Source organism: Cucumis melo, chromosome 8 (genome assembly GCF_025177605.1).
Source record: "Cucumis melo cultivar AY chromosome 8, USDA_Cmelo_AY_1.0, whole genome shotgun sequence".
NCBI classification, from domain to species: Eukaryota; Viridiplantae; Streptophyta; class Magnoliopsida; order Cucurbitales; family Cucurbitaceae; genus Cucumis; species Cucumis melo.
The window spans coordinates 25,546,768-25,574,360 of NC_066864.1; the positions used below are offsets into that span (position 1 = coordinate 25,546,768).

The 27,593-nt window shown below is 34.5% G+C and overlaps 2 protein-coding genes across 7 annotated transcripts; one reads left to right on the top strand and one right to left on the bottom strand.

The window, feature by feature from the left end:
• The first annotated feature begins 4,081 nt into the window (after positions 1-4,081).
• On the top strand, positions 4,082-10,374 carry LOC103501504 (bifunctional protein FolD 1, mitochondrial). 5 transcript variants are annotated; one of them, XM_017047516.2, is made up of 7 exons: positions 4,082-4,443; positions 6,272-6,322; positions 6,461-6,657; positions 6,817-7,133; positions 7,441-7,677; positions 7,761-7,928; positions 9,963-10,374. In XM_017047516.2, exons 2-7 carry the CDS (start codon positions 6,315-6,317, stop codon positions 9,978-9,980), a joined length of 945 nt encoding a protein of 314 aa, XP_016903005.1. In that variant the 5' UTR covers positions 4,082-4,443; positions 6,272-6,314; the 3' UTR covers positions 9,981-10,374. The 5 variants fall into 5 exon arrangements, with proteins under 5 accessions (XP_016903005.1, XP_050944239.1, XP_008463319.1 ...); XM_051088282.1 differs by having other exon boundaries at positions 4,085-4,443; positions 5,286-6,322; positions 9,998-10,374; XM_008465097.3 differs by having other exon boundaries at positions 4,085-4,443; positions 9,998-10,374.
• Positions 10,375-11,408: 1,034 nt separating this feature from the next.
• Positions 11,409-27,357, bottom strand: LOC103501503 (uncharacterized). 2 transcript variants are annotated; one of them, XM_008465094.3, is made up of 15 exons: positions 26,840-27,357; positions 26,142-26,269; positions 25,867-25,999; positions 23,631-23,787; positions 23,463-23,541; positions 20,938-20,978; positions 20,667-20,783; positions 20,431-20,508; positions 19,662-19,724; positions 16,581-16,632; positions 13,780-13,854; positions 12,854-12,901; positions 12,645-12,680; positions 12,497-12,571; positions 11,409-11,787 (listed from the first exon to the last, which is right to left on the bottom strand). In XM_008465094.3, the coding sequence occupies exons 1-15, from the start codon at positions 26,997-26,999 to the stop codon at positions 11,719-11,721; spliced, it is 1,311 nt and encodes a 436-aa protein (XP_008463316.1). In that variant the 5' UTR covers positions 27,000-27,357; the 3' UTR covers positions 11,409-11,718. The 2 variants fall into 2 exon arrangements, with proteins under 2 accessions (XP_008463316.1, XP_008463317.1); XM_008465095.3 differs by lacking the exon at positions 13,780-13,854 and having other exon boundaries at positions 26,840-27,348.
• Between the last annotated feature and the right edge of the window lie 236 nt (positions 27,358-27,593).

The window sequence follows — 27,593 nt, forward strand, 5'->3', positions numbered from 1 at the left end:
AACAAGGAGTGAAGGTCGGAGATTGGGGCGCGATGCAGCTAAGCTTCGACGGATAAAGTGGCTCGGGTTCGACTTTAACTGAGTTTCACGGAGACCGGCTCGCACGTACACAAACTGGCCCGCCTTTGGAGATCTGGAAGTGCATAGAGAAGACGCGAGCGTCGGATAGGTGTCGGCGGCGACGAACGCGGACATCGGATGGGTTGCGGTGGCGGCGGTTTGAACAGTAACCTAGGTTAAAGAAGGCTCTGATACCATGTAAAGTTATTTTATTGAATATTTTCTTTTGTGCTTTTACATCAAGGAAAATGGGAGATAAATACAAGTTCCTATGAGATAAGAAAGGCAACAAATAATACAAAATAAGATAATATCTTCTTAATTACAATAAAATATATATACATTAATAAGATATCATCTTCTTAATTACAATAAAATATATATACAATAATAAGTTAGATAATCAATTATGCAATTTTTTTATTTGACTCTATTGTTTAGGTACATTTTAAGTAGAAATTTTTATTTTGTAATTTTGTGATCGTGGAATTTTATGTTTTAAGTTTTAATTTAAAATTTTAATTTTTATTTTGGGTGCCAAGAAATTTAGTTAAAAATTAGATAAATGAGAGTTTTTTAAAATAAAAAATTATATTTTTAAAGTTTAAGAGAGTTTATGAAACTTTTCAATAGTTAATGGATACTTTTTAGACAAAATTTTAAGGATTTTAATCCAAAACGAACGATAAAGATATTTTTAAATATTATTTTAAAGTTTAAAGGATGTTTTGGAAAGTATTAAAAGTTTAAGGGGCACTTGCAAAAAAGGCAAAACAAGTTATGATAATTAAGTCTATAGCACATAAATGTATTGTTTGCAAAAATGGTCAAAACAAAGTCTAGTCCACATATACAAAATGTAAAATGTCACAAATGCTTTTGTTACTAATATACATTCGATACACCTAATACACTTTGATATACACCTGATACACCTAATATTCCTTGATACAACTAAAACTCCTTGATACAACTAATACTCCTTGATACACTTGATATACATTTGATACTTTTTGATAACCTTTGGACCTTGATACACTTAATGCACCATGGTACTCTTTGATATACTTGATTCCTTTTGAGACACCTGAAACACCTTGATTGTGAGACCCGTAGTTAAGATAAGAAGTAAAATATGACTAAGTGTTCTGAAACAGACATTTTGGGTAGACTACACGAGAAAAGGTTGGTTAGTCCGCGACAAGACTTTTGGAGTTCAAGTGTGACTATGTGGTTAAGGTTCTACGCGAGAAGAAAGATTTGACAAGAAGAAGTAAGGAAACTTCCCAGAAATTTCCTAACGTTTGCTTAATGGGCCACATGTAGAGTTTAAGTTAAGCATGATTAAGTTAAACCTTAAGCTTACACGTGCACCACTAAGAAGCAAGAGGTGGCGATTTACCAAGAGCTTAAAGGTGACTAAGCTTGTTTAAGGAGTAGTATAAATAGAGGATGAGAATGTTAAGGATTACTATTATGAGAATTTGAAGAGAAAAGTTTAAATGTTGAGGTACTGTCAATTTGTCTACGCGAGAAGAAGAAGTAGAGAAGCATTTGAAGTTTACTTCCCAAGTGTCGTGAGTGTTTCTTCAAAATGATTTACATGATTTTTAGCTTCCTTTATAAAGTATTTACTAATTTGAAATAATGATTTCAATATGCATGTTTTCAAAGAGATTTCCATAAAAAGTTTATGTTATGTTGAAAGTATGTTTTATGTGATTTCAATAATTGAAGAAACAATGTTCAAACCATTAGTCTATTTCCTATCAATGAGCTGACTATTATGTGCACATAAGGATTAAAGGCAGTCATGTAGAAAAAGATTACATAGTGGAGTGAAGCTAGCCAATGTAGAAAAAGACTACATTGTGTTTAGCGACCTGAGCAACAAAATCGAATTAGAATATTCTTGGATGTTGTTGTTACAGTAGTCTAAACGTGAAGTAATGAAACTTAGCATGAAGAATGATTCGGGATTCTTGACAAAAGAAATGATTGTTGACTAATGTGTGTTTATGTGAGATGTTAGATTTGTTATGCGAAAGTATGTGTTTACATAATAGGTGAATTTATGTAATTTTGATATTTTATGAAATGATGTTTACGAAAGATATTTTGCGAAAGATTTCATAAAACCTCACTAAGTCTTTTAGACTTATGTTTTAAAGTTTTACCTTCTAGGTTCCAGGTGTTAAGGCCAAGCAGGGAAAAGGTGAAACGACTTAGTAGGCGAGAAGAGGCTAGAAAAGCGTTTAGATTAAATTTGCGTGTTGTACTTATGTAATTTATATAAAGAGTTGCAGAACAGTTGCTTCAAGTTAATAAAAGTATTTGTTTCTCTTAGTCCTCTTTGTTAAGTTGTTTTATCGCCTAAAATATGACTGTAGTTAGGAAAGAAAAGAGTATGCCATTAAGCGAAGCTTAAGGACCTCAAGACTGAGTGTCTTTGGTGTTTAAACACGTCAAGGATGCTCAAGTCACATCGCATCTCGCATACTAAGAAAGGACGTGTCCGGGGCGGGGTGTGACATTGATACACCTAATACTCATTGTTACGCTTGATTCTTCTTAATACACTTGATACCCTATAAGTCTTGATACACTTAAAACTTCACTGATAAGTTTGATACATTTGGTGTACTACTAATAAACTTGTTATGCTTTATTAATATACTCAACAAATTTGATACACTTGATGCACATGATCATATGTTTGATACATCTGATGTACTACAAATACACTTATTATTCTTCACTGATATACTTGATTAATTAAATATACTAGATATGCTTAAAGTCCTACTTATACACTTGATACACTATTAATATACACTTGTAAACTTTATTGATATACTTGATAATGATTCACTTATTTGATATGCTAATATAATTTAATAATATATATTGATATACTTGATGATAATGGTACACTAAGTTATATCATTCATATACTTAATAATACTATAATGAACTGCATAAAATTTGAAAAAAATGAAAATTACATAACAAGTATATAAACCAACTAATACATATAATATAAATACATCACAACACTGATATACAAAACTAATACAAAGTAAAACAAAAACATAACCAACATAAAAAAAAATCATTTGAAATCAAATTCAACTCAAAATACACATCGAAGAAAGTAGAGAAAAAATACAAACGAAGTTAAATTACTCCGATCAACACTTATTATATTTCATATTGCAATTAATATATCATTAATATTCTAAAATCAAAATTAAGACGGGAAGAACAAATCATTTTTTCCGTTTAAGAAATGATGATTAAGACCTTAAAAATGAGATAAGAAATAAGGGATGCTTAGAGTATTAAAAAAGGAGAAGAAATAAGTTATTGAAGGTAGTTAGGAAATACTAACAAATTTAAATGTTGAGTATTTTAAAATGCAAGAATTTTGCCATATTTGCAAAATTTTAAAACAATGTGCTATATTTGCTATATCGTATTCTCAAGAGGCTACCAACTACAATTTCCCAAAAGTTTTAGGTTTATTTTTTTACACAAATACAAAGTCTTTTTATAGTTTAGACAAAAGAAAATAAATATAAAAAATGGGTCTTTTAAAAAATATAACAAAGCATCAAAATATTTACACGATATAGAATAATTTCGAAAACGAAAAAAGGCCACAGTAGAAAATACAAAAAAAATGTCTCGTCAACCGCTGTCAACAACGCTGGTAATATATTTGGTACACGATCATTTATATTTGGCTATTGTTTAGTATATTAAATATTTTTCAAAAATAAATATTTTTAAGAATATATTTAAATTTGGTCTTGACTAAATGAATTTTTTTCAAGAATAAATATTTTTAAGATTTTTCTGGCACACGAAAGCGAAGATGAGAAGGAAGAGATATGACAAACCTAGAATATTTAAGAAATGATATGAAATTTTGTTACATTAAATATATTTTAGCATAAAAAATAAAAAATTATTGGTTTTGGTTTTTGGTCGTAAGTGTAAATACTTTTGTTTACAATTAATTACCCAAGAAAGAATCCTCGTGGCTCTGCAGTTCACTTCATCTCGGAACTAGTCAATTTGTCGAAGAGGACAATGCAACAATGCCCTAACAAAATCCTTTGATCAGCTTCATTTCAGTCTCTGATCATCACTCCTTTCGGTTTTTCAATCCACTGAGCACAAGCAAGTAGATTCAAGCGGTTGCGGAGACAAAGGGGCCACTGGCAGCGGTGGAGGAAAGATTTTCAAGTCAAAGATGTGATAGGCGCGAGGTTTTCTGATTTAGGGTCAAGATGATGTTATAGTCCCTTGTTTTGGTTACTGAAGAACATATTCAAGCTTTTAGGCATTTTCAACGCTGAACGGCGGAGCTGCCTTCAGGTATTATTAATGCTCGGCATCTTCTCTCTTCCTGTTTCTTGTGGTTGTTTTACGTGATGAGAAACTGTTCTTTTGTCGCTTCTTGTGTTGAAGATGTTGATAATTTGTTACGATGGTTGTTGTGCATGTTATTGTGATGTTTTCTTGTTTAAATTTAGGATTTTCATTTAGATGCATCTTGATTGTGAAACTGGTATGGTCTCTAGAGTCTCTTTAGAGTGAACTATTGCTATAAGAGGATGAATCTTGACAATTAATTATATTTGACCTAAGAAAAAGAATGAAACAGAAAGAAGAATGGTTATTTGATTGACCACTACTTAATTAAGTTGTAATTATGAACTGGAGACTTTTAGTTAACGGAAGCAATTGTCGCTCTTCTTAAATCTTACTTACTTCATTGTACTGTACTATCTTCGGCTTGTGTACTTATGTTTCAACTACAGTTGGGAGATGTGAGAATTTACCTATTGTACACACTACATGCAGGAGATATTCTTTTATGAGTGTTATTATGGTCCTTCCATGGTGGGCTTCTTTTTGAGATTTTTATGGAGCAGCTAAAACGTTGCTAGTCTAGGTACGAGTCATATTAAGGGAAGAAAACAAGTTTTCGAGAGATGCTGAGTATGGGTCTAGTACAGTACTATGAATTAAGTGTGCTGTAAATTTTGAACATTGGTTTCTGAATTTTACCTTCCTTTCTTTGTCTGTAGAACATCATGATCTAATTGGCATGCCTATTGAGCTATTGATGATCTATTCTAATTTCTCTAATACTTCATTTTTGTAATGTATTTAGTAACTGCCCCTAACCATGTTGAGTTTGTTTCTAATTAAAGAGACTTCCATTGGGCTGATTTTCCTTTCTGCAAATTGAGCTTCCAGCCCCAGAAGATGTGCAATATATACTTTCTAATTAATAGAGGAATTAGTTATCAGAAATCATGAAAAGGAGACTATCCTTTGGTCTTTAGCAAGAGAGGAATTGATTTTGTTTAGTTTGACATGTATATGGTGATTGCAAGAAGAATTGATGAGTGAAAGTGTTAGTTGGACTTCTGTCGAATAAACTCGATTTCATTGTGGATGGGAACTTTGTAAATGGGCTGAAAATGGAGTTACTAACGTTGATATGGGTGCTCAAATCATTGTGCCAGTCAGTGGTATATTGGACTGCAGGGATGGAAAGCGCAATGTCGTATTAGTTGGACAAGTGTTGAATTAACTTGATTTCATTGTGGAGGGCAGGTAGATAAATGTGTTGAAAATGGGGTTACAAGGATTGCGTGGGTTCTTAAATCATTGGGCTACTTGAATAAAATGGGGCAACTCCATTAGTGACCTTAATATGACGCTGGGAATTGGAATAGAGGGGAGCGTATGATTCTATAGCATATTGGAGTGTGGGGGTGGGAACTCTTTTGGGGCAAGGGCAACTTTGCCTGAACGCTCCCTTCTCAGTCGCATGTTGCCTTTTGCATTTGAAAGAGTAAAATTTCAAAGACTTATAATTTGTGGAGGCCATTATAAGTTCTCGGTCATTCTATTTGGCCTTTCCAAAGTACTTTCAACCTTAATCCTACTGATCAATATAAAAAAATGCAGTTTTTGGATAGAAAATGATCAAGTATGTGATGAGCATAAAGTGTGGGTTGAGGGAATGCAAAATGCTTTGAAGTCCAAATACTACTAGATGCAATTTGTGATATGTCATGCGCCGGATAAAGTTTAATACTTGACATTATATATTCATAATAAAGGAAATTACATTAGCTATAACTGCAATTTGATCTGCTAATGAATTGATGCTTGATGGCACCATTAGACTATTGGAGAAATTGTGTTCAACTTCAAGATCTCATGGATTAATGCAAAGGTAGTGAGTGGAATGCCTTGCTAGCTATTTATAACATATCAACTAGTACAAGTTCTAACCAAAAGCTGCTGCTATTTATGTCATAACTAACAAGTAACAACCACAATGCTAAATGCTAACCATCTTCAATTGTAACAGTGATCATTGTGTGCACATGGCGTTATTGTACAAGAGTCTGAGTAGGAAAGTTTTGCTTACATCTGCAGCTATGAAAAGAAGAATTACAACAGATGCCTGTCAGATTTTAATGTCTCCATCTCTCACATCCATTGATTTTCCTGATATTTGGACTAGTTCCAGCTGTTCTGATTATTCTTCCATCACAAAATCGTATGGTACGTCACCATTTCACTCTAACCCTTCTCCTACGTCAGCTCCTTTTTCCCCAGTTCAAATCCAGATGGTGTCACTGTATAGGTTTTGTATATCAATTTGTTCATCATCAAACTCTTTCTTATCTGTGTTTGGCGTCTATGATTTAATGTTTCTTGCAGATGACCAACAGACTGCAACAGTAATTGATGGTAGGGTGATTGCTGAGGAAATTACATCAGGAATAACTAGTGAGGTGAGGAGGATGAAGAACGCTACTGGAAATATTCCTGGCTTGGCTGTAATCATGGTCGGCCAAAGAAGGGACTCGCAGACTTATGTTCGTAACAAAATAGCTGCATGTGAAGAAGCTGGAATCAAGTCAGAGATTTCTAATTTGCCTGAAGATTGTACAGAAGATCAAGTTCTTAATGCTTTGTCACGTTTTCATGAAGATCCATCTATTCATGGTATACTTGTGCAGCTTCCTCTACCGCAAGTAATTTCTAAAACTGGGCCACAATGATATTTAATTTTGCACGTTTTAATCTGAATACCACCAACAAAATGGTATACTTGTGCAGCTTCCTCTACTGAAAAGTAATTTCTAAAACTGGGCCATCATCTCATTGCTAATATTGGTTTTTTGTTTCCACAATGTTTTTCAAATCTTGATTTGGTAATTGTTGTCTGCCATGTTAGTTTCTATAGGCGACAGATTTTGCTATTAACTTGAATTTAAAACTCATTGGGGGGTTTCCTTGGGGAATATAGAGGGAGACTAACAATTCAACATTGTGGAACAGCATTTGGATGAGAGTAAAATCCTCAACTCTGTACACCTAGAAAAAGATGTTGACGGCTTTCATCCGCTTAATATGGGGAATCTTGCAATGAGGGGTAGAGAACCACTTTTCTTACCCTGCACTCCCAAAGGCTGCATCGAATTGTTGATCAGATCCGGTGTAGAAATCACGGGAAAGAGGGCCGTGGTGATTGGAAGAAGTAATATTGTTGGATTACCCACGTCTTTGTTGTTGCAGGTTTAAAATTCACACTTTTATGTCCAGAATTTCGTAGAAAATGAGATATTATTCTCTATTCTTCTGATTTTGGCTTTGTGCAGAGGCACCATGCTACTGTAAGTATAGTGCATGCATTTACTAGGAATCCTGAACAAATAGCTCGAGAAGCTGACATAGTGGTGGCTGCTGCTGGAGTTCCTAATTTGGTTCGTGGTAGTTGGCTAAAACCTGGTGCCATAGTTATTGACGTGGGGACTAATCCAGTTGAGGTAATTGATTTTAAGTCTCTACCTTTGTGCATTGATTTGAATTGAATTGAATTTAAAAGCCATTCTCATTCTCGTCTTTTCAACTTTTAAATTCTTTTTGGCCCTTTGTTGCAATATTGTTAGTTTAGATTTTAAACTTCATTATTGACAATAATTTTATATAAGTGGATGAATATGCAACTTCTCAACATATGTTTCATGCATAGTTATCTATGTCGATTTTCCACTCCCTTTAGCTATTGGGACTAGATTTATAAGGATTCAGGGGATTGTGTCGGTTATTGAGGTCCTATATGATACTCATTTGGACTTTGTCTGATAAGAATTTCAATTTATTTTTTTGTGTTTAAGATTTATGTTTGTTTTTTACCTCCAGTTTTTTTGAATTGCAACCTAAATTCTAAAAAAAAAAACTAATTTTTTTAGTTTTCAAAACTTAAACTTAGTTTTTGAAAACTATAGTAGAAAGTAGAAGGTAGAAACTTACTGGTGTTGATTTTTAAAAGTCAAAAACAAAAATTCAAATGGTTATTAAAAGAGCCTTTGTTTTCTGTATCTTGACAACTAAGTTTACAAACACAATTTCTTCTATGACTTTTATTATTATTAGGGGAAAATACCCTTTTAGTCTATGAGGTTTTAGAAATAGATGCATTTTCTTTGAGAGGTATTGTAATACAACTAGGGGCGGGGGATTTGAACCCGGAACGTCTTGTTCTTGGGTATATACATGTGCTAGTTGAGCTGAGCTCATTTTGGCTAATAGGTGCATTTGATTCCTAATGTTTCAAAGGGTCAATTTAGTCCTTGAGTTCTTGAGAATAGGTTTAAAAGGTAACTCAACTATTAAATCTATTAAATTTAAATATAAAATTAATTAAACATATGATGTGGCAAGATGACTTGAAAAATATATTAATTTTTAATCTTTCCCACTTCTCTCTGTCTCTCACTCATCATTCTTCCACTTCTCTCTTCTCTCTTTTTCTCTCTTTTTTGGCTCTTCTCCATCTCCATCTTTCTTTTTGTCGTCATTTTTTCAATTAAAGAGCTGATTCACGTTAATGACACCGTCGGTACATTTTTAAGCTTAAATGCTTTCAAAAACCTAACATGGCCCTCCTCCACATTTGAAACTTTTGTCCTCCATATTTGAAACTTTTGTGGCACACCACCTTGCAAATTGCACCTACAAACTCTTCAAGAGAAGTGAAGTGCCTACTTTGGGTTGAAAATCTTTGCAACAGACAAGGATACATCATAAAATGTAGTTGCAAAGAAACTAAACAAGAATAGAGGAAGATTGCATCATGATACCAGCTGGAAATGACAAAAAAGGTTCTTGTCCTTCGTAGTGGATTTCTTTGGGGGGCTCAAATCTTCTCCTTCCCCACCAACCTTTTTTGAAGAAAGACTCCTGGAGGGCACCCCGTCTACAAAATGACGGACAAAAAGAAAGATGGAAATGGAGAAGAGAGGAAGAAAAAGGACAGAGAGAAGAGAGAGAGACGGAGAGAAGTGGGAAAGATTAAAAAATAATATATTTTTCAAGTCATCTTGCCACGTCCTATGTTTAATTAATTTTATATTTAAATTTAATAGATTTATTCAGGGACCTTTTAAATTTATTTTTAAAAACTGACAGACTAAATTGGCCCATTTGAAAAATTATGGACCAAATGCATCCATTCCTAGAAATTATGAGACCATAAGAGTATTTTCCCCTTATTATTATTATAAATATTCTCAAAATCCAAGTCGATTTTTGAAAATCATACAAAAATAGTTTTTAAGAGCATGTATTTTGAATTTTGTCGAGAATACAAATAGTCTTTTAAGAGTTAGATAAAGAAATTATGAGGAAACAAACACAATCTCTAAAAACAAAATGAAGGAAATAGACACAATTTCTAGAAACAAAATTGTTATCAAACATGGTTAAGATGTTAATTTATTTTTAATATCTGTAGTTGCTACAATTTTCTTGAAGAAATATTCTTTCACAATTTTTGCACTAATAGATGCATTATTTAGACTAGTGTGTGTATATGACACATCACATCTACCAGGACCCTAGCTGTGAGTTCGGGTATCGACTAATTGGAGATGTTTGCTATGAAGAGGCATCTAGGGTTGCATCTGCTATTACACCAGTTCCTGGCGGAGTTGGACCGGTGACGGTTGCTATGCTTTTACTCAACACTCTGGAATCAGCCAAACGAGCACATAACTTTGCCTAACATGCTGTTACTTTGACATGGTGCACTGTTCCTCTAGTTTTGGCTTCAACGACACAATCATCTGTTTGTGGTGTTCATGTTTTAAAAGCATTTTATCGTAGGATAAGACGACCTACCTTGTTTCCACTTTCGGGATATTCAACTGACCCAATCAACCTGAATTTGAGAAGTTTAACATGAGTATGGAACGGTGTATTGCGTTTTAAGTGGGATTAAAAGTGCTTTTTAGTTTTAGAACTTGTTAAAAATAGGTTGAAGTAACCTTTTTGATTACTGGATTTCGAAAATGGTTCTAGTTTAGTTTTTGTACTTTTAGAATAATAAATTTTTTTAACATATTTCTATGTTTGTTGATATTTTCTTTTGGAAAAAAAAACCTCTACCGATAGTTTATAAACTAATTGATACTAATTCATTCCATCCAAAGTTCGAAATATCAACATCCGTTGAAATTTTGTAGTTAATGAAACATCGACTACAATTGACACTCAGTCACCATCTTTTCTTAAAAGTAAAACAATCTTTAGAAGTTTACTTAAATGTGTAAACGTTGAAATGAAAGCATAAGTCTTGAAAAGAAATGAAAAAAAAATTACAACATAATATTTAGCAATATTTTTTAATTACAGCATAATATTCAGGTGAAAACTTTTTATGTGAAAAGAAAAAAAGGACTCCACCAATTCAACTTTTGAAACGAAGTGAGTGAAATTTCAATGAAAAGTATGAAAGAGCATAAAAATAAATATAGGTTTCTTTTCTGTAATTTTCTCAAATTCAATCTCTTTACCAACGAAAGTTGAGTTAAAAATAAATATGAAATTTGAGAAAATATGGAAATCAGAAAAAATAGATCACAATTTTCATCATTTTTTTTTTCAAGAAAGGAACGCTGACATGTGTGAAGCTATAAAATTGTATATAAATCCAAAAATAAAAAATATTAAATTAAGGCAACCAAACTAAATAAGAAAAAAATATCGAAATTTATTGAAATGTTTGAAATTTCTAAAAATAGGGAAGAATAAAATTAAAAAAAATCTCAAAATTTCTTGGAAATCTGAGAAAAAACGAAAATTTCTGCACCTTCATTTCGAGAAATGTTTGAAAATTTTATACGATGATTCGACTCCAAATATAAAACCCCATTGGGTAATGGAGTACATTGTTAAATGAATTTGTAAAATTTCATGGACATTTAGGTTGTAAAAATAAGGTCATCCAGTTTCTTCCAACTCCAAACGAGAAATTTAAGTTTGGATTACATTAAGGAGAGGCACACTCCTTAAGAAAGGAATTTCACAAAGTGATTGTTCTAAGCATTCACACAAGTAAATGAGCATTTCCAATAATTACAAAAGATTTTCCCTTTTTTCTTTTGGGTTAATTGTATTGTTTACAAGATTTCATCTATCTGCAAATCTTGCAAAGAATAGGATCTCAACGAGTGATCGATCAAACTCTTCGAGAGGATGAAACTATATAGAAAGTGAATTTATATGTTACAATCTAAACACTGTTGTCTACAATAGAGTGGCGGCTGGAGACACTTATTCTTCTGCTGCAGGTTGCACCGGCTCTACCACGGGAGGTATACAGTCAACCTTATAGCGCAAAACCTAAAGCGCACCAAGAAATCCACATGTCAAGCTTATTATCCAGAGCAAATCATCTAAACAAGATTATTATGAGATCAAGAATGTACCAATGACCAACCGGAATTTATGTAATTCTGTTTAGAGCAGTTTAAGGGAAGGAGTAGAATGTGATAGACACACAGGGGTAAAGGTACATAAGTAGGCATAAGAATGGAGGGAATACGTTAGATGGTTCGCTGTTAAGATGGGCCTGGAATATTGCTAGTTAGGAGGGGGTCTGAGTATAGAAATACTATTGCATATTTTTGTGACTTATGAGGGGAAAGTAGTAGTTATCTTTTGGAAATTATCTTGTAATTGGTCTCTTTTGGAGAATTAGAGAGATATTGGGAAGCTTTTGAAATCTTCCCCGTTGTTGATAAATAAAATTGAGGCTAAAGGCCTATCAGAATGTTGTTTGACAACAAAATTGAGGCTAAAGGCCAATCAGAATGTTGTCGAAAGGGGAATGTTGTTGCAGAAACTATGAAACATAACAGAATTCAGGTAGCGAGAAGGATGACACCACTCAGTTCATAAATTCTATTCACATATTAAAGGTCCATTCAAGGTCTTTTTCAATGGACATCTGCGTATATATCAATTCAGACTTGAGAAGTCGAAGGAAAATCAAATAGATTAGGAGCTTAAAGAGAAGTTGAAGAAAGAAGTTGCATATCGTGTTCATTACCTTCTTAAAAAAAGTTGAATATGTGTTATCCCAAATCAGCTTGTAGTCCCCAGCCATGCAAGTGCAGAAGTTTCCCTAACAATACTCTCATCAATGTACGTTTATTGTTTCAATATTTAATAAAAGAAAAATGTTACCATTAACTCACTTGATCAGACTCGTAACGTTTGTGAGGCAATATCAACTGCAAGAAAACAGTTCAAATCCATCATACAAGTTGAATTAAAAGAGTACGAAAAAAAGAAAGAGAGAGAGACTCCAAGATGATTTTGAAGATCAAAATTAAATGGTCGAAGAAAATGAAACAAGAAAATTACTTGTAAGCTTGAAAGCTTCAAGGTCACTAAATCAACTTACCGTCTTTACTCCTCCAGGACTTTCACACTCCACACTGAAACCAATATCCTGACCAAGTATAAAGTGAGCTCCCATTTTAATAAGAACACATGAACATTCAACCAAAATGACTGTGAAGGAGAGAAACAGCCACAATAAAGAAAACAGAATTTGTTGGATCTTAACCATTGCAAAGAAATATGCATTGCATATAGTTATACCACGTATAGCTTTTCAGTATCGAAACTCATCATCGTTCTCTTATATTCTTTATCGTTCAGAAGCACAATATGACCACATGAAAAATAGTTTTTTTTTCAAAAATCACAAGGAAACAAAATAACGAGCTAGGGAGGGGCTCCAGTTAAGGGAACTTCAGAAGTTAGTTTAGTTAACTACAAAAGAAAGTTCAATAGCATTTGTAATTTACAGAATCTTAGATATAATAGATTGATTATTGATTAGGACTTTTGATCAAATGTATTCTTCAAGACCTTGATAAAAAAGATAAGAGATGAAGGATCACCTAGACGATACTCTCTTAATACTAAAAAGTTAACCTCCCATTAACAAAAGTAGATAGATCTTCCATAATCGAAGACAATTCCCCATCCAACTGCTCCACTTATAAACCAAGCTTTTCTTTTAGATGAACTTATCTAGACCAGATCTACACGATTGTAAATCTCTACGAAAATCAAGTTTGACAATCAATGACTCAATCCCATTCAAGTACATTGTGGTTTACAATAATGCCATTAGCAATCTGAACCTTATCCATAACATTAACTTCATCGAGTACAAAGTAAAGAAAAACAAAACTCTCATCGACATAAAGCTATAAGAATATGCTCCGGATAAAAATGAGCCATCTAGAAGGCAAAAAGTATTCTACAAAAAAAAAGATGCAATCAAGTCAAAGAAGGTTTGGGATTTGGTAGCTGTACCATATTCATCTTGCCTTGAACCAATGAGAAATCCCAGGCAATATAAGAATTGATAGACTCCACACTTAACGAAACCTATAAAGTAATCCACAATAAAAATGCCACAAGCAGTGAGCTACAGCAAATGGTTTATCAACACAATGGAGGCAAGATATGCAAGAACTTTGACCAACTCGCTATACACAGCGAGCGTTTAACTAAAACCAATAATATAACTGTTCAATTCCATCAATAAAGTTTATAAATGACAAGGGCCAATTAGAATGGCACAAAAAGTCCTTAACTAATGTTCTTACAGACAACTGTACATGACTATTTATAAATTTTACCATGAATAAAAAAAGGCCATCTAAGTAAAATGCTTTTATGACTTGTTTTTGTTTCACTGATGGAAGAAATTCCATAAAAATGGATCAAAGCCAAAAGATACAAAAAAAAAAAAAAATCAATCCAAAGGTTTTAACTGATAAAGCATTCAATGAGAATCTAACATAACATTTTTACAAACTTCTGGGTGCTGAGTGATAATATTGTGTGTAAGGAAAGTATGCCGCTAATCGTTTTAGAATTTATTTTCAACAACCTAAAGTCATTTCTGAATAAAAATTTAAAAAGTAAAACAAAAATCAAATAAAAGTTTGATGCTAGCTACTGAACTTTATAAAAATATGATATCAATCAAGATGTTTGTTCTTCCAGTCAAATGAACCGAATAAAATCTCTGCTACCTTAGCACAGAACACTAAACAGAGAGTAATGCTACGAACATAAAAAATTCATGGGAAGATCGTAGCCAAAAGAGGCATATTGCCAGGGAGATCCCTTAGCCCCTTTCCTCTTCACGAATGTGGGGAATGCTCTAAGTAGCCTTATCCATTATTATAACAAGAAGGGGGTAACTAGAGGTTTCTCCTTTGGAAATATGTCCTCCGACTTATATGCGGCGACACTCTTTTATTCTCCTCTTGGGACGATGGAAATTTGGAGGCTTGATGGAATGTTGTTAACTTATTTCTTTTGAGGTCTGGTTTGTCCCTTAATGTGGCTAAAACCATTAACCTCAATAGGGCAGAAATTGATGCTTTTGCTACTAAGTTTGGGTGCAAAGTGGATTCTCTTTTTTTCACCTACTTTGGTTTCTCTATTGGCGGGGATTGCAATGTTGAGGAAGTGTGAAGTTCTCTTGAGGAGCAGTTCAGATCTAAAGTTGATAAATGGAGAGGAGTCTCCCTCTCTAATGGTGGCAGATTGACCCTTGCTCAGTCAGTCTTGAATAGCCTCCCTTGCTATCTCTTCTCTCTTATGCAAGCCCCCAGTTAGTATTATTAACAGGTTGGAGAAGACCATTAGAGATTTTGTTTGGAACAAGGGGACCGATAATCAGTCCCACACCTAGTTAATTGGGAAATTACCTCTCCTGATCTGTCATGAAGGCCTTGGAATTGGTTTGCTTTGCCAAAAAAACACTGCTCTCGTGTAATGGCTGTGGAGGTTTTGTAAAGAAGAAAACACTCTTTCGAGGCATGTAATTGTGACTATTTATGGTTTGGAACCGACAGGTTGGTCTACTAAACTGCCGAGAAGGGGAAGGTCTTATCGACTTTGGGTTGGTATTTTGAAGCACAGTGAACTTTTCTTGAGTTCACGGCTTTTATATTGAGGGCTGGAAAAAATATTAGATTTCGGAAGGATGGTTGGTGTGATGCTCAACCCCTCTGAAATTTCCGGATACTTTTTCCTTGTCCAATAAGGTGGCCTTTATTGCTGACTGTTGGTGTACCACCTGCCCCTCATGGAACTTGGGCCTTGGAATGTTTTGGGGAGAGCGTTTGGCAATGTGACTGCTATTTTGGAAATTCTTCACTCTTGGGTTCCGCAGTGCGGGTGTGATGATTTGCTTTGGAAGATTGATGCTTCAGGAAACTTCACAACAAAGTCTACTTTCCTGAACTTAACTAAAAGAAACCCCCTTAAGGTCTTCCCTTTGGTGCACAGCATATGGAAGATTAAAATCCAAAAAAAGGTTAAATTATTCCTTTGGTCCCTTACTTATAGAAGTCTTGATACTCGAGAAAAGATCCAAAGAAAACTCCAGTATGCCTCCCTTAGCCCCTCTATCTGCTGCCTTTGTCTTAAATTTTTGCACTGCAACTTCGCTGTGAAAGGGTGGATTCGTGTTGTCAGAATTTTCAATGTGGACTACTTTCTTCCTAACAAGATTGATAGCTGAATGATTGAAGGACTCAATAGTAAAGCTTTTGGTCTAAAAGAGAGTATCCTTTGGAGATGCGCCACCCGCTTTCTTTTGTGGAGCATTCAGAAGGAGAGAAATAGTAGAATTTTTTAAGATAAGCCTGATTCTTTTTATTCATTTTGGAGCACTCAGCTTCTTCGTGGAGTACTAATTACACCAAATACTTCTGTAACTATAGTCTTTCTATGATTTTTAACAATTGGAATGCCCTTATTCACTAGCTTCTCTTGGGGAGGGTCCCCTCAACCCTCGCCCCTTAGGCTGTCTTCTTTTGTTATCTTCAATACAAGTATCTATTTCTTATAAAAAACATAAATAAATAAAATAAGATGCTAAGAACAGTGATAAATTTTTTGCCAGAGACCAAAATGAACACAATTAGTAAAATTTAAAAATAGTTTCTTCTCCGTAACATTCGACTTTTGAAACACTTTAAATAACAATTAATAAATTATTATCTCCTTGCTCCAGTGAACAGAATCTAAATCTGATGAATCCAATAAATAAGTAAAAAAGTGAATAAAAAAACACGCAAGAAAAAGTGAACCTCATAAGTCTTCCCAGCTGGAACACTAATCTCTTTGTAGCTATCACTTTTCCTGTATAAAGAGAGAGATTGATGGATGGACAAGTAGTTACAGAGAGATGGCTTTTAAGGGGGAGAGAAGAAAACAAGTTGATAGAAAGAGAGAGAGAAGAAAGCAAATAAGTAAAAAAGCTTAAGGGTGCATTTGGTGGTGGATTCAGTAAAAGTAGCAGATTCATGTCGTATGTGATGTTTTTTTGTGTTTTCAACATGCATTTCATAGCATAACATATATATATGCATATTATATTATGAATGTCAATTTTGATAGTATAATTAAAATAGTAGTAATTACAAACTTAATTTAGTTGCAATTTTTGTATCACTGTTGTTTACCATCATATAGCCTATAATATTAAATATATTATATTATACTTAATAAAAGATGAATGAATTTATAACATGAATACTCATCAAAGTTTTTATTTTCTAGTGTAATTTTACATTATTAAATTTCAAATGCAATAAAACATAAAAATGCTGTTTATGTTTTCATAAATGCCCTACTATTTGGATCACCAAACCCAAATACAGTTATCAAAAACGTATCTATCAGTTGAATAGTCTTTGAATCCTGCTAATTGAATCTTAAAGCAAGAAACAGAACCTGAATTCCACACTAAACATGCCCCGACTTTTTCACGTCATTGATATAATACAATAATCCTATTTTGCTTGAGGTTATTGTGTGTTGGTCTAAGGGTGTCAACACTATGTATTGGATTCAGAGTTTTCCTCCTTTTTGAGGCTGCAGTGATGCTTTCTCTGTAGGAAGGCATATAAGAACTTAAGTCGTCCACTATGGAGTAGCAAGTTTGTTTAAATGATATGGGACCAGGACCATTTGTTTGTGGCTTTGGGTTTGTGCTTTCCTATAACAGGGATAGTTGTCTGATGATGGAGGAGGTTTTGTTTCATTCTCCTTTCAAGGAGAAGGGTAGGGGGTTTATGAAGAGTTGGTCTTTTTGCAGCTCTTTGGGGCATTTAAATTGAGGGGAGCAATAGAACCTTTAAGGATGTGAGGAGATCAAGAGAGGAGGGTTGTCTTCAGCTAGATTCAATCCCTTGGTTTAAGTGACTATACTTAAAAATTTGTAATTATTTGTAGGTCATATTCTCAAGACTAGAGCACATTCCCTTGTTCTTGCCTCCTTTTTAGGTTGTCGTTGTTTTGGTCATTTTTCTAATTGTTGGTTTGTGTTTTCTATCCCTTGTGTCCCTATTTTCATCCACCAATGAAATGTTAATGGATCCAAATGTAATTTTCAGTGTTAATTAATATTGTTAGTCAACAATAAGCTAAGAACCCATTTCTTTTGAGACTTGATGATGGAAAATATACAAAGGGATGTTTTCCAAGAAGAAAACGTACTTTTTGGCCTTGAGGAGGAAGGCTGCAAGAAAGGCTTCATGTGAGATAGTTACAAGGAAGGTGGGTCGCTATTAGGATACCAAAACACAGAAAATATATGAACGCCAAAGACAACTGATCCACCAAGGACTGACTTACCAAAATATGACCTCCCTGTTCTCACCTCAAAATCTCTATTTATAATCAATTCACCCCAGAAAACATAATGCACTTCACCTAGGCCCGGAATCGGATGCACTTGATGGCCCCAACATTCCCTTGAATCCCAGCAACTTCCCAACATTTCCTACCACTAAAAAGAAAGATGCACCTTATTGGTATATGTAATAACTGTCTAACTCTTTTAAACCCTTTTTAACCTTTCTTTCAAATTCTCAGAATCCATCTCATTTGAATGTAATACCGGTTCATTCATGTACCCCTTTGAACTCAGGCATTACGAGTCAAGTACTATTCCCAAGATACCCTAATAGTACTCTCATATTACCCCACCTTTAACACACCTTATCCTCAAGGTGTGGGCTGCATACCTTCCAGTATAGGCACAAAACAACCCACCTTCAAGTTCAAGATCAAGGTAACAAATTCTGTTTGGGCTACCATTCTAGTTTTTCTCGAATGGGCCAAGCCAACATTCTGCTTGCACTGTCCACTTAAGGAGTAGCCCAGCAATGAACATCTCCTTTCTCCTTCCCTTTATTGCCAACAGAGCACCCTAACTTATTTTCTAAACGAAGCCTGCTAGGCCTACTTAGCTCACATGCGATGACAGGACTTCTTACCCATCATACCGTAGTCAACTACTTTGCATCTACCATCGCTCAAATCCCTTGGTCCCTTATAGAAACTCATAAAAAAAGTACCTCAAAATAGTCTCCTTTTGTTCAGACGAGTAGTTTTTATTCATTGGGGACGAGACATGTTTCAGAGTTACGTGAGGATTATTGCATTTGCTATGGCCCCTGGTCTATTCAATTTCATCACCTTTACTTATTATTTTTTTCACTAATACCCCTATTTTGTTGAATTATACTCGGGTTAGTTCCTCATTCAAAGATGAAAATCTTTGTTGCCAGACTCTGGATTCTGCTGGAATTTTCTGCTCTGGATCTAATGGTTACCAAGTTGGTTTACTCATCAAAGTCACAGTATCTATCAAATCACTAGAAGCTGGCAGTTCAAAAACTGATCTGATTCTTTTCTTGCCTGTCTGTACACAATTCCAGATAATAGTAAAAACTTCAAATGATTTATCTTTAAGTCTGCAGCAAGGCAAGGCGGTCAATCAATCTTGGGACGAAGGCTCTTTTCAACCAATGTTTATTTTTGAGTTAACATTGTCAACATGTTTTGAAGTTCATCCATTCCAAGTTAGGTCAACTAGTGCATACTTGACAAGGATTTGAATCATTTACAATCAGTTTGTATGTTCTCAATTTCTATGTGGGAAGCTTCCAGTAAAACTCTTGTTGTTAGTTTCATTTCACCCAAGCACAATTGTAAGTTGCCCTCCCGGCCCTCAGTTTTTTGTTTGTTTTCCAGGTTCTTAGTGCACTGTCCCTTGTTACTTCGTATGGGCTTTTGTTGTTAAGCCTGTGACCTATCAACTATCTTAATGGAAGCAATGCTTTTTATCCCACATAGATGTGCACACAAAAATGTCAATGTACCTCTCATTTGCTGCACAGGCCACATCTGCTGAAATAAAAAACGGAGCATTGTTGAACACCTCGCTGAAAAAAAATGAAGATAAAATTAATAACAATAGAGATACTGAAAAACCAGAATCACAATACACCATGGGCTTTAATGGGCTTGTGAAATTTTTTGGAAACAATTGATTTATAAATGACAGGACCACTTCTAGATGCATGATTTCAATTCTCATTTTAGGAGAAAAGAGACAACTTATAGCTACTGAATTACAGAACTCCCAAAAAACACAAAACGATAAAATGAACAACCATTACACAGAAGTGCCTTCCAGCTGAAATCAGGTGCACTGGAAGAGTAATGAAGATGGAAAAAAGAAGACTTTGAAAGGGAACACCACTAGGAGGCATAATTCTTTACAGAATCACACCTATTTTAGCTTATTTGAATTTCAGTAAAATATTATGACACCATAGGCACATTGTGAACGATCATTCTTGTATCGACTTATACCAGAATTAACCAGATACGAACAACCAAAACATATCACTCTACCCCCAACAATCCCTCCCACCCAAAAGATATAACAAATGCATAACTTCGACAAATTAATACTTCCAGAGCGAAATTAATGTTTAAAAGCACATGATGGAGTTCCACGTACGATTCAGAATATTCAAATCAATAATAGATAGAAAAGTATCCATGAGATACAACCCATTGTGGGCCTTCAAAGTACCCAAAAAGGACCAAACATATTGGAACTGCAAGAGGAAGGAATAATACCGAATGAACCCAAGGAACCTCTCGATCTCAGAGGTGTACACATCTACAGCTTGCTCCAAAATACCAAGATGCTCCCTTCTGCTCAATATAATTGCAACCATGAACCATCAAGGAAGAAAAGAGAAGCAGAATGTTTGTTCCCTCAACAGGGAAAAGAAACAATTAATAACCCTTTATATAAAATGCTATATTTCAATGAACCACTGTAATATAAAATTTAGTAAAAACATTCTTACAGTTTCACAGCATCAAAACGTCTCCATGATAATGAAATACAGAGTCGAATAAGGCGGACCATTGTTGTAAGTTTATACAAAGGTGGTCCATAGCGTTGTCTTTGTTCTTCCATTGGCCTGTTAATTTTCACACATTATCTTAAAATATAGAATACTGAATGGTTCAACAATACTCAGTTGAAGTGCCTAGAATAGAACTGTTCTTACTAATTATTTATAACAATCGAAATTAAAACTAGATAAAACTTCAGGACTGTAGATACAAAGTTACCCGTCATCATCATTTATTTTCTGAATGAATTCTAGCAATACCTGCATTAGAAAGAAATGAAAAAATGAATTATGACGCCCGGTGTTTATAATTTTGATTCGATAACACAATTCCAAGGTGTTACTTGCAAAATAGATCAAAGAAATTTCTCAGGGTTCCTTCCCTGAATATTCTTTGAAGGACTGTCAAGACATTCTTTCTCTAGGTTTGTCTTTCCATCCACAAATCCTAAAGAAGAGCTCTATAGCATTAGTCCAAGGGATTATTTTTTCCCTCTGAAGGGGTTAGGTCACAAAAATGGCTCCATAGTTTCTTTGACCGTTTTAGGAAAGCCTATATTCATTTACCAGAAAACATCACCACTTACAAGCAAATTTACGATTTAAGAAAATATAACCCACTATTTCATTGCCTCCACATACAAAATACACCCAATAGACAAGATGGATAAAACGATGAAATTTCTATAGTCGATCATTGGTATCAACTCCTCCCCTCCAGAGTCAAAATGACTAAACAGATTTACCTTCTTATGAATATTAACAAATATAACACCATTCACTTTTCTTTTCTTTTCTTTTCATTATAATTTTTTTTTTTTTTTTTTTTTTTTTTTTTGGATGAGAAACAAGAATCATAATTTCTTTGATAGTATGAAATTACAAAAGGGAAAAATGTAAAGTTACATAATGCTATCCCAATGAAATTACAAAAGGGCAAAGAGAACACCATTCACAATAGTTTCCCCCTTATCAAATAATGTTGTCACTCCAGCACAAGTGGCCTAACTACCTGCATTAAGTCTCCAAGTCCATTTTATTACATCCTTCTCCAACTCAAATAAGTGAACCTGCGAGGTTGCTTATCACTTATCAGAGAGCAGAATGACTAGCAAGAAGACTGATTGGTGCTCCAACAAAAAAAAATGCCTTTCTGTAATCTATTTCATCAAATCCCTCCCAATTGTCTTCTGCACCTGTAAAGTGCTGCTCTTCCACATATAATGCTAAGGATGGTGCAAATGTTATCAAGTATAATGGTGTATACTACCATTGACACAAGGGAAGTATAGCTCATGAAGTTAAAATAACATTACTTAAGAAAGTAGCAGGCAGTGTTTTTTAAAGCTCAAGACACAATAAAGCATGATAGTGTTTTAGAGCTTAAGCACAAGGTACAAAAAAAACCAGTGTGAGGCAACCTATATGTAAAAGTACATAGAGAGAAAACATAGTTGAAGTGGAAGTATGGAGGAAAAGGAAAAAAGACCTCTTATTTGCATTTAGGCTTACTAAACTTAATTTTTTTAGTTAATAAAGAATTTTTAAAATAATGTAAAAACACCAAGGCACAGGGCTGTGAGCCTTGGGGATTCACAAAAAGCACAAGGCATGCCTTATTTTGTGAGGCCTTCTCAAGGTGAGGTGCTAAACCTGAGCCTTGATCCTAGGGACACGCCCAGGAGGGCTTTTTAAAACATTGGCAGCAGGGTCATCTGATGAGGTAAATTGACAAACTTGGCAGAAGGTCTTAAGAATGGAAAGGATGGGGTGCACTTGACGCACCTTTCAAGAACTATTCAGTCCAGATGAGTGTAAACTGCTTTTCCCTTTCAGAATTGAAATTTAAATTGAGATAATATCAGGGTTGAAGACTAATCCAAAGGGAGTTCAATAGCAGGTGTCAGTAGCTCCAAGGCAATAATGTTCAAATTGGGATTTCCTTCGTCTATCAGTGAGAGATAATTTAGACGTTTTGGTCATTCTTCAGGGTTGATACTAATAGTTGCTCATTTTGAGAGCATATGATCAAAAACATCAGCTTGAAGGAGGAGGATATGAATTATTATTCATTTAGGAAGAAAGTGAATTCCAAGTAGGAAAAATGGAAGAAAGTGCGTATGTGTCAAGTTGGCTACTATCTTGTAGGAACTCTCCTTTGTACTTCTATCAGCTAAGAACTCGCTTGATAACGTTTTTCTTTCTAGTTTATGTTCTTCACTTTTTAAGAAATAAAAAAGTTTGGTAAGTCATCCCATTTCTTGTTTCTACATATGAAGAAATGTTCCTTAAAAAAGAGCATATATTAAAAAACGACAAAAAGCAGTTTCTCAAAATTTTGTTCTTTTCTAATTTTCACCCATGGGTAACTTTTCTAATTCCCCCCCTCTGCCCCATATCTCCTCTATTTCTCTCTCCAATCATAACTTCTGTTCTTTTAATACTTCCTTATTCTCCGTTCAGTTTCTTTCTCTTTTTTCCCCTTTTCATTTTTCATTTCTCTCCCCCTTTACCTTCCTATTTTTCATCTTTTTTTACTTTTCTTTCCATTGTTGAGTCTTAATTATATATTTCTATTTGACTTTCAATACTTTTTCCTCAACAAACGTAGATGGAAGTAAGCTTTTCTACCGAAAGGAGGAAGACAAATTCTCTCATTGCTTTCTTAATCAACAAACGCAGTAGGTATAGTCATTGACCAGGAAGCAACAAAAGGTGTATTTACAGTAACTGAGAATATTGTACCTCTGGAACTCCCACCAAATATTTCACAAGGGTTTTGTAGACGCCTGTTGCAGAACCCAGTTGTGCTAACTGTCTCCTCCTGAAAAGGTAATCGATAACTACACCTACATTATAAACCCACCTACAAGCTAAGCCAAAAACAAGGAACCTAAATAAAACAGAAAATACCTCTCCATCTGTTGTTTCCATAAGAGAGCATATCGATCACGTATGCTTCCTCCAGAATTAATCAAAGCATCAACCTCTGCTTGCTTGTTTCTCTCTGACCGTTCTCTTTGTTGTCTAATTATCGTTCCTCGGAAATCTTGAGGCATGTAGGTCATAACTGCAAATATATTATTCTTCATAAGAAACTATCGAATATATAGAATACAATACAAACCCAAAAAGATGCAAGAAGTGTAAGAGAATGGAATCAACACAAATACAAAAGCCATCCAAGCAGCACTCTAGAAAACTCAACGGTTGACTCCACTGGAAGCCCCACAAAATGGAACTTTAAGACTCAAAAGTCAAAGGTGAAGTGTTATACTAAAAAACATTTCCACATTTCTGCACCCCAAAAGCATCATACCACAATTTTAGATTCTTTTTTTTTTCCTTGGGGATTGAGAAACAAATGAATAAGACTCCTGTTGTAAAGACGTGTAGAAGAAGACTCTGGGCTAGAAACAAAGAACTTTCTCAAGTAGACCTATATTAAACATGATTTTGGGCAGACAAAGGCACCTAAGGATAATGAAGTGCCAAATTTAGAAAACTAAAGGTGGAAATAAGGTTAGACCTATATTTTATACCAGAAACAAAAAAAAATCATTATATGAGAAGGTAGAGTATATCAAAGTACCTAGGAGTGACAAAAACAATCTTGCATTGGTAATTAAACTATTGGCAAACAAAAAAGAAAAGGATCAAATATAAGGCACCAAAAAAAAGGGGTGTTTGCAAAAATAGCAAAAAAATTTATGATAATTGGGCCCACGTCACTACATTTTCTAAATTGCAAAAGTAACAAATTTAAAAGCGGATAGCCCTTTGATAGCTCTCTGATATATCTAATTACTTGTCATATTTGCAATATGTAAAAAAGATGTGCTATGGGCTGCTTTTTTCTAAATTTTTTTGTCATTTAATGCAATTTCCCCTCAAAAAAAGTAATAAAAGATAAGCATCCCATCTTTGATATTGTCTTCTCCTCTGTCTGAAAAATACTCCAAAGTTAAGCACAAATCCATCCGACCAGCATCTAGTTAATTTTAAACCTCTAACTAGTCAAGCCTTGAATCACAAGTCTTCAGGATGTCTAAGAAAAGCCAATAGTATGTTAAAGACATCCAACAACTTGGACCGTGAGGCCCCCATGGAGAACCAAGATCTAAATAGACGGGATGCATTTGCCCATTTGCAACTATAAAAGCAGTATCATGTTTCCGGTAGCAAGAGGAATTTCCGATCCAAAATTTATCGAAATTATTAAGACCTCCTAGAGCTATTGACCAATCTACGTCTCTCTTTTTCTAAATTTTTATTTTCAGAAAAAAAAAGAATCGTAAAAGAAAATTTCTAGTTTCAACTATTATTTCAAGCATCCCCAAACATTCTTAGCCTTCAGCTACTATTCTAATTTTTGAAAAATCTAATTTTTATAGTGATCCCTCAGCAAAGAAAAGTCGGTGTTTTGGTCTTCATCCAGTAATGGACTCCAGATTGTGTTCTTTTTCAGGTGATGCCAAACTATATACATATTGGAATAGAACTTTTGTAGTCTTTGGTCTTGGAGAACTACTAGAAACAAGTTACCTCCTTCAACTATGGTTTCAGTGTATGTTTTCCATTTTCTAAAAATTCTAAAATTCTTTAGATTTCTTTTTTTGATAAGCGATTTCACATAATGAATGAAATATCCAAAGATAAACAAAAGATGCTTCCAATTTGACATAGGAAAAGAGAAACTATGAATCTTGAAGCTATGTAAAACTATATACCAAAAGTGGGCATTAGTAACGGATGGCTAACTCAAAAATTCTTGGAAAATAGACAAAAATACCAAATTTTTGGGATCTCAAGGATAATGGGTAAAACAAAGGGCTATAATTTTCTTTTTTGGCTTCTAGATAACTCATTCTTCATAAAGAATTCTTCAAGTGATCTCCATTTTTTGTTCAAACCAATTAGCTATCCTCTTTAATATTTCCTTTAGTTGTTGGCTACAGATCCTCCACTTGTTTATTTGTTTTGTTGGCCAGAACAAATATAAAAATCAAACAATCTTCAACCAAACTACACCATTTCATAATAACAGTACATATCAAAACATCAACCAAATGACAGGTGAAAAGTTACGAGCAAGGTAAACTTTCAAAAAAAGCTTCCTCTTCAAGAATAATGATCTATGAATAGTAACCTGTGTTGAACACATGCTCAGAATTTTTCGATTGGAAAGCCACCAACACATGTAAGGCATTCCGAGCTTTTTCTTCTAGCTTTCCTATAATATTAGCAAGTTCAGATTTACCAGTTGCAGACTCCTTTTGAACCTGCAGTTTAAATGCCTAAATAAGTTTGGGCTCAGCTTCTAAGACTATGCATTAGAAAACAGGTCAAGATCCCACTACAATTTTAGGACTTCTATAGATAATATATGCATCTTCCTAAACATGATTGGCTCATGAATCTTACCTCTTGAGGCCAACGAGATTTTTCAAGCAGAAAGAGAATTTCTTCCACGTTTTCCCGATTCTTCCACATATTCTCATCGATTTTATGAGGAGGATGTTGGTTTGCTTCATCAAGAAGGGTGCTTTCCTCTGAAATTATGATGATCCCCACAAGAAAAGCAAGCAACATCAGAAATCAAAGATTTAAATGAAGTGGCTAACGGCTAATGTGAGAAAGCACAACAATATGTGTTAATTCAACTAGTATAATGACAATTTCAAAGGATAAACAAGAAGGTGAAAACAATTGAACTGATCTCAAAATAGATCTAGACATAATTCCGTATTAGAACCAACTTCTATGACATAATGACAACGAACGCAATAATAGAATTTAAAGCTCCAGTTATATCTTCATATCATGTATTTGAATGGTTGCTCAACAACATAATTTTCAAGTTTTAAATCACAACTACTAAGAGTTGGTATTCGAATAGTGGAGATCATGAGATTAACATATAATACATTAAACTACTAAATGCATAACAATACAAAGACGCGCGAGAACTGCAAATAAGCTATAGAATCACACAACAGGAAGACCCCAGAAGTAGAGATCTAAAACAAAACAAGCTCAAAGCTTCAAATCATCAACAACCAGTGAGACCATGCCCAATACTGCAAACAAAAACTCATTAAGATACAAGTCAATGATGAAACCTGAAGTAGGCGGAAGTTCATCAAGCAAACTGTTGGCCAGAGCGAGCATCTCAGTCGAAAGGCGAGAGACATGGTCAGATAGAGGCGCAAATGGGTACTTATCATAGTACGAAGCAAGGAAGTGCCTGGTTATAGGCACCAGACCCTCCATGGAAGCCATTTTCGCCTATACCTTGATTCTCTTCACCGAATCAAAATCTTTCAGTACAATTGCTCCACTCTGGAATTTCCTCCTCCGATCGTTTGAAGCCGAAGAAGATGCTTATTGTTAAAGCAAATTATCAAACAAAAATACTTCCACTGTGACGAAATTCTCCAAGTTTCTTCTGGTAAAGCCTTTGATCGACCCTCAAAATACTCGTAGAGGTAGAGCAAGAAGAATACGGCTCTACGCCGCTACGCCACAGTTCTTCGATCGACGTGTCGTAGACAATCGTCCATTCTGATATATATGATACATCTTCTTATCGACTTGTCGTTTACTTTTCTCCCTTTTTCTCGTGCGTTTACTTTTCTTGATTACAGCAACAATAATGTCACCAATATGAGCATATCGTCCATTAATAACCTCTATGATTAGAATACACATCAATTTTCGGACATCCGCCCTAATGTATCATTTCTAATACATCTGTGGGGCAAGCTCGGACACATTGAGTACATCCTATACATGTATCATAAATCTTTACTGAACGTGACATTGGATTATAAACTTTTCTTAAGACTACAAATTTTCGATCGAGTAAATTTGTAA

What these genes read in the sequence shown, in the direction of transcription:
- LOC103501503 (XM_008465094.3), bottom strand. Translation starts at nt 26,999, where the DNA reads ATGGCTTCCATGGAGGGTCTGGTGCCTATAACCAGGCACTTCCTTGCT. An exon ending in AGGTTCCTTGGGTTCATTCG is followed by an intron (nt 19,725 to 20,430) that starts GTATTATTCCTT and finishes ATTTTTTTTCAG; the next exon opens with CGAGGTGTTCAACAATGCTC. An exon ending in CAGCTGGGAAGACTTATGAG is followed by an intron (nt 13,855 to 16,580) that starts GTTCACTTTTTC and finishes ATTACTTTATAG; the next exon opens with GTTTCGTTAAGTGTGGAGTC.
- LOC103501504 (XM_051088282.1), top strand. Translation starts at nt 6,252, where the DNA reads ATGCTTGATGGCACCATTAGACTATTGGAGAAATTGTGTTCAACTTCA. An exon ending in TTCCATCACAAAATCGTATG is followed by an intron (nt 6,658 to 6,816) that starts GTACGTCACCAT and finishes TGTTTCTTGCAG; the next exon opens with ATGACCAACAGACTGCAACA. An exon ending in TGGGGACTAATCCAGTTGAG is followed by an intron (nt 7,929 to 9,997) that starts GTAATTGATTTT and finishes CACATCTACCAG; the next exon opens with GACCCTAGCTGTGAGTTCGG.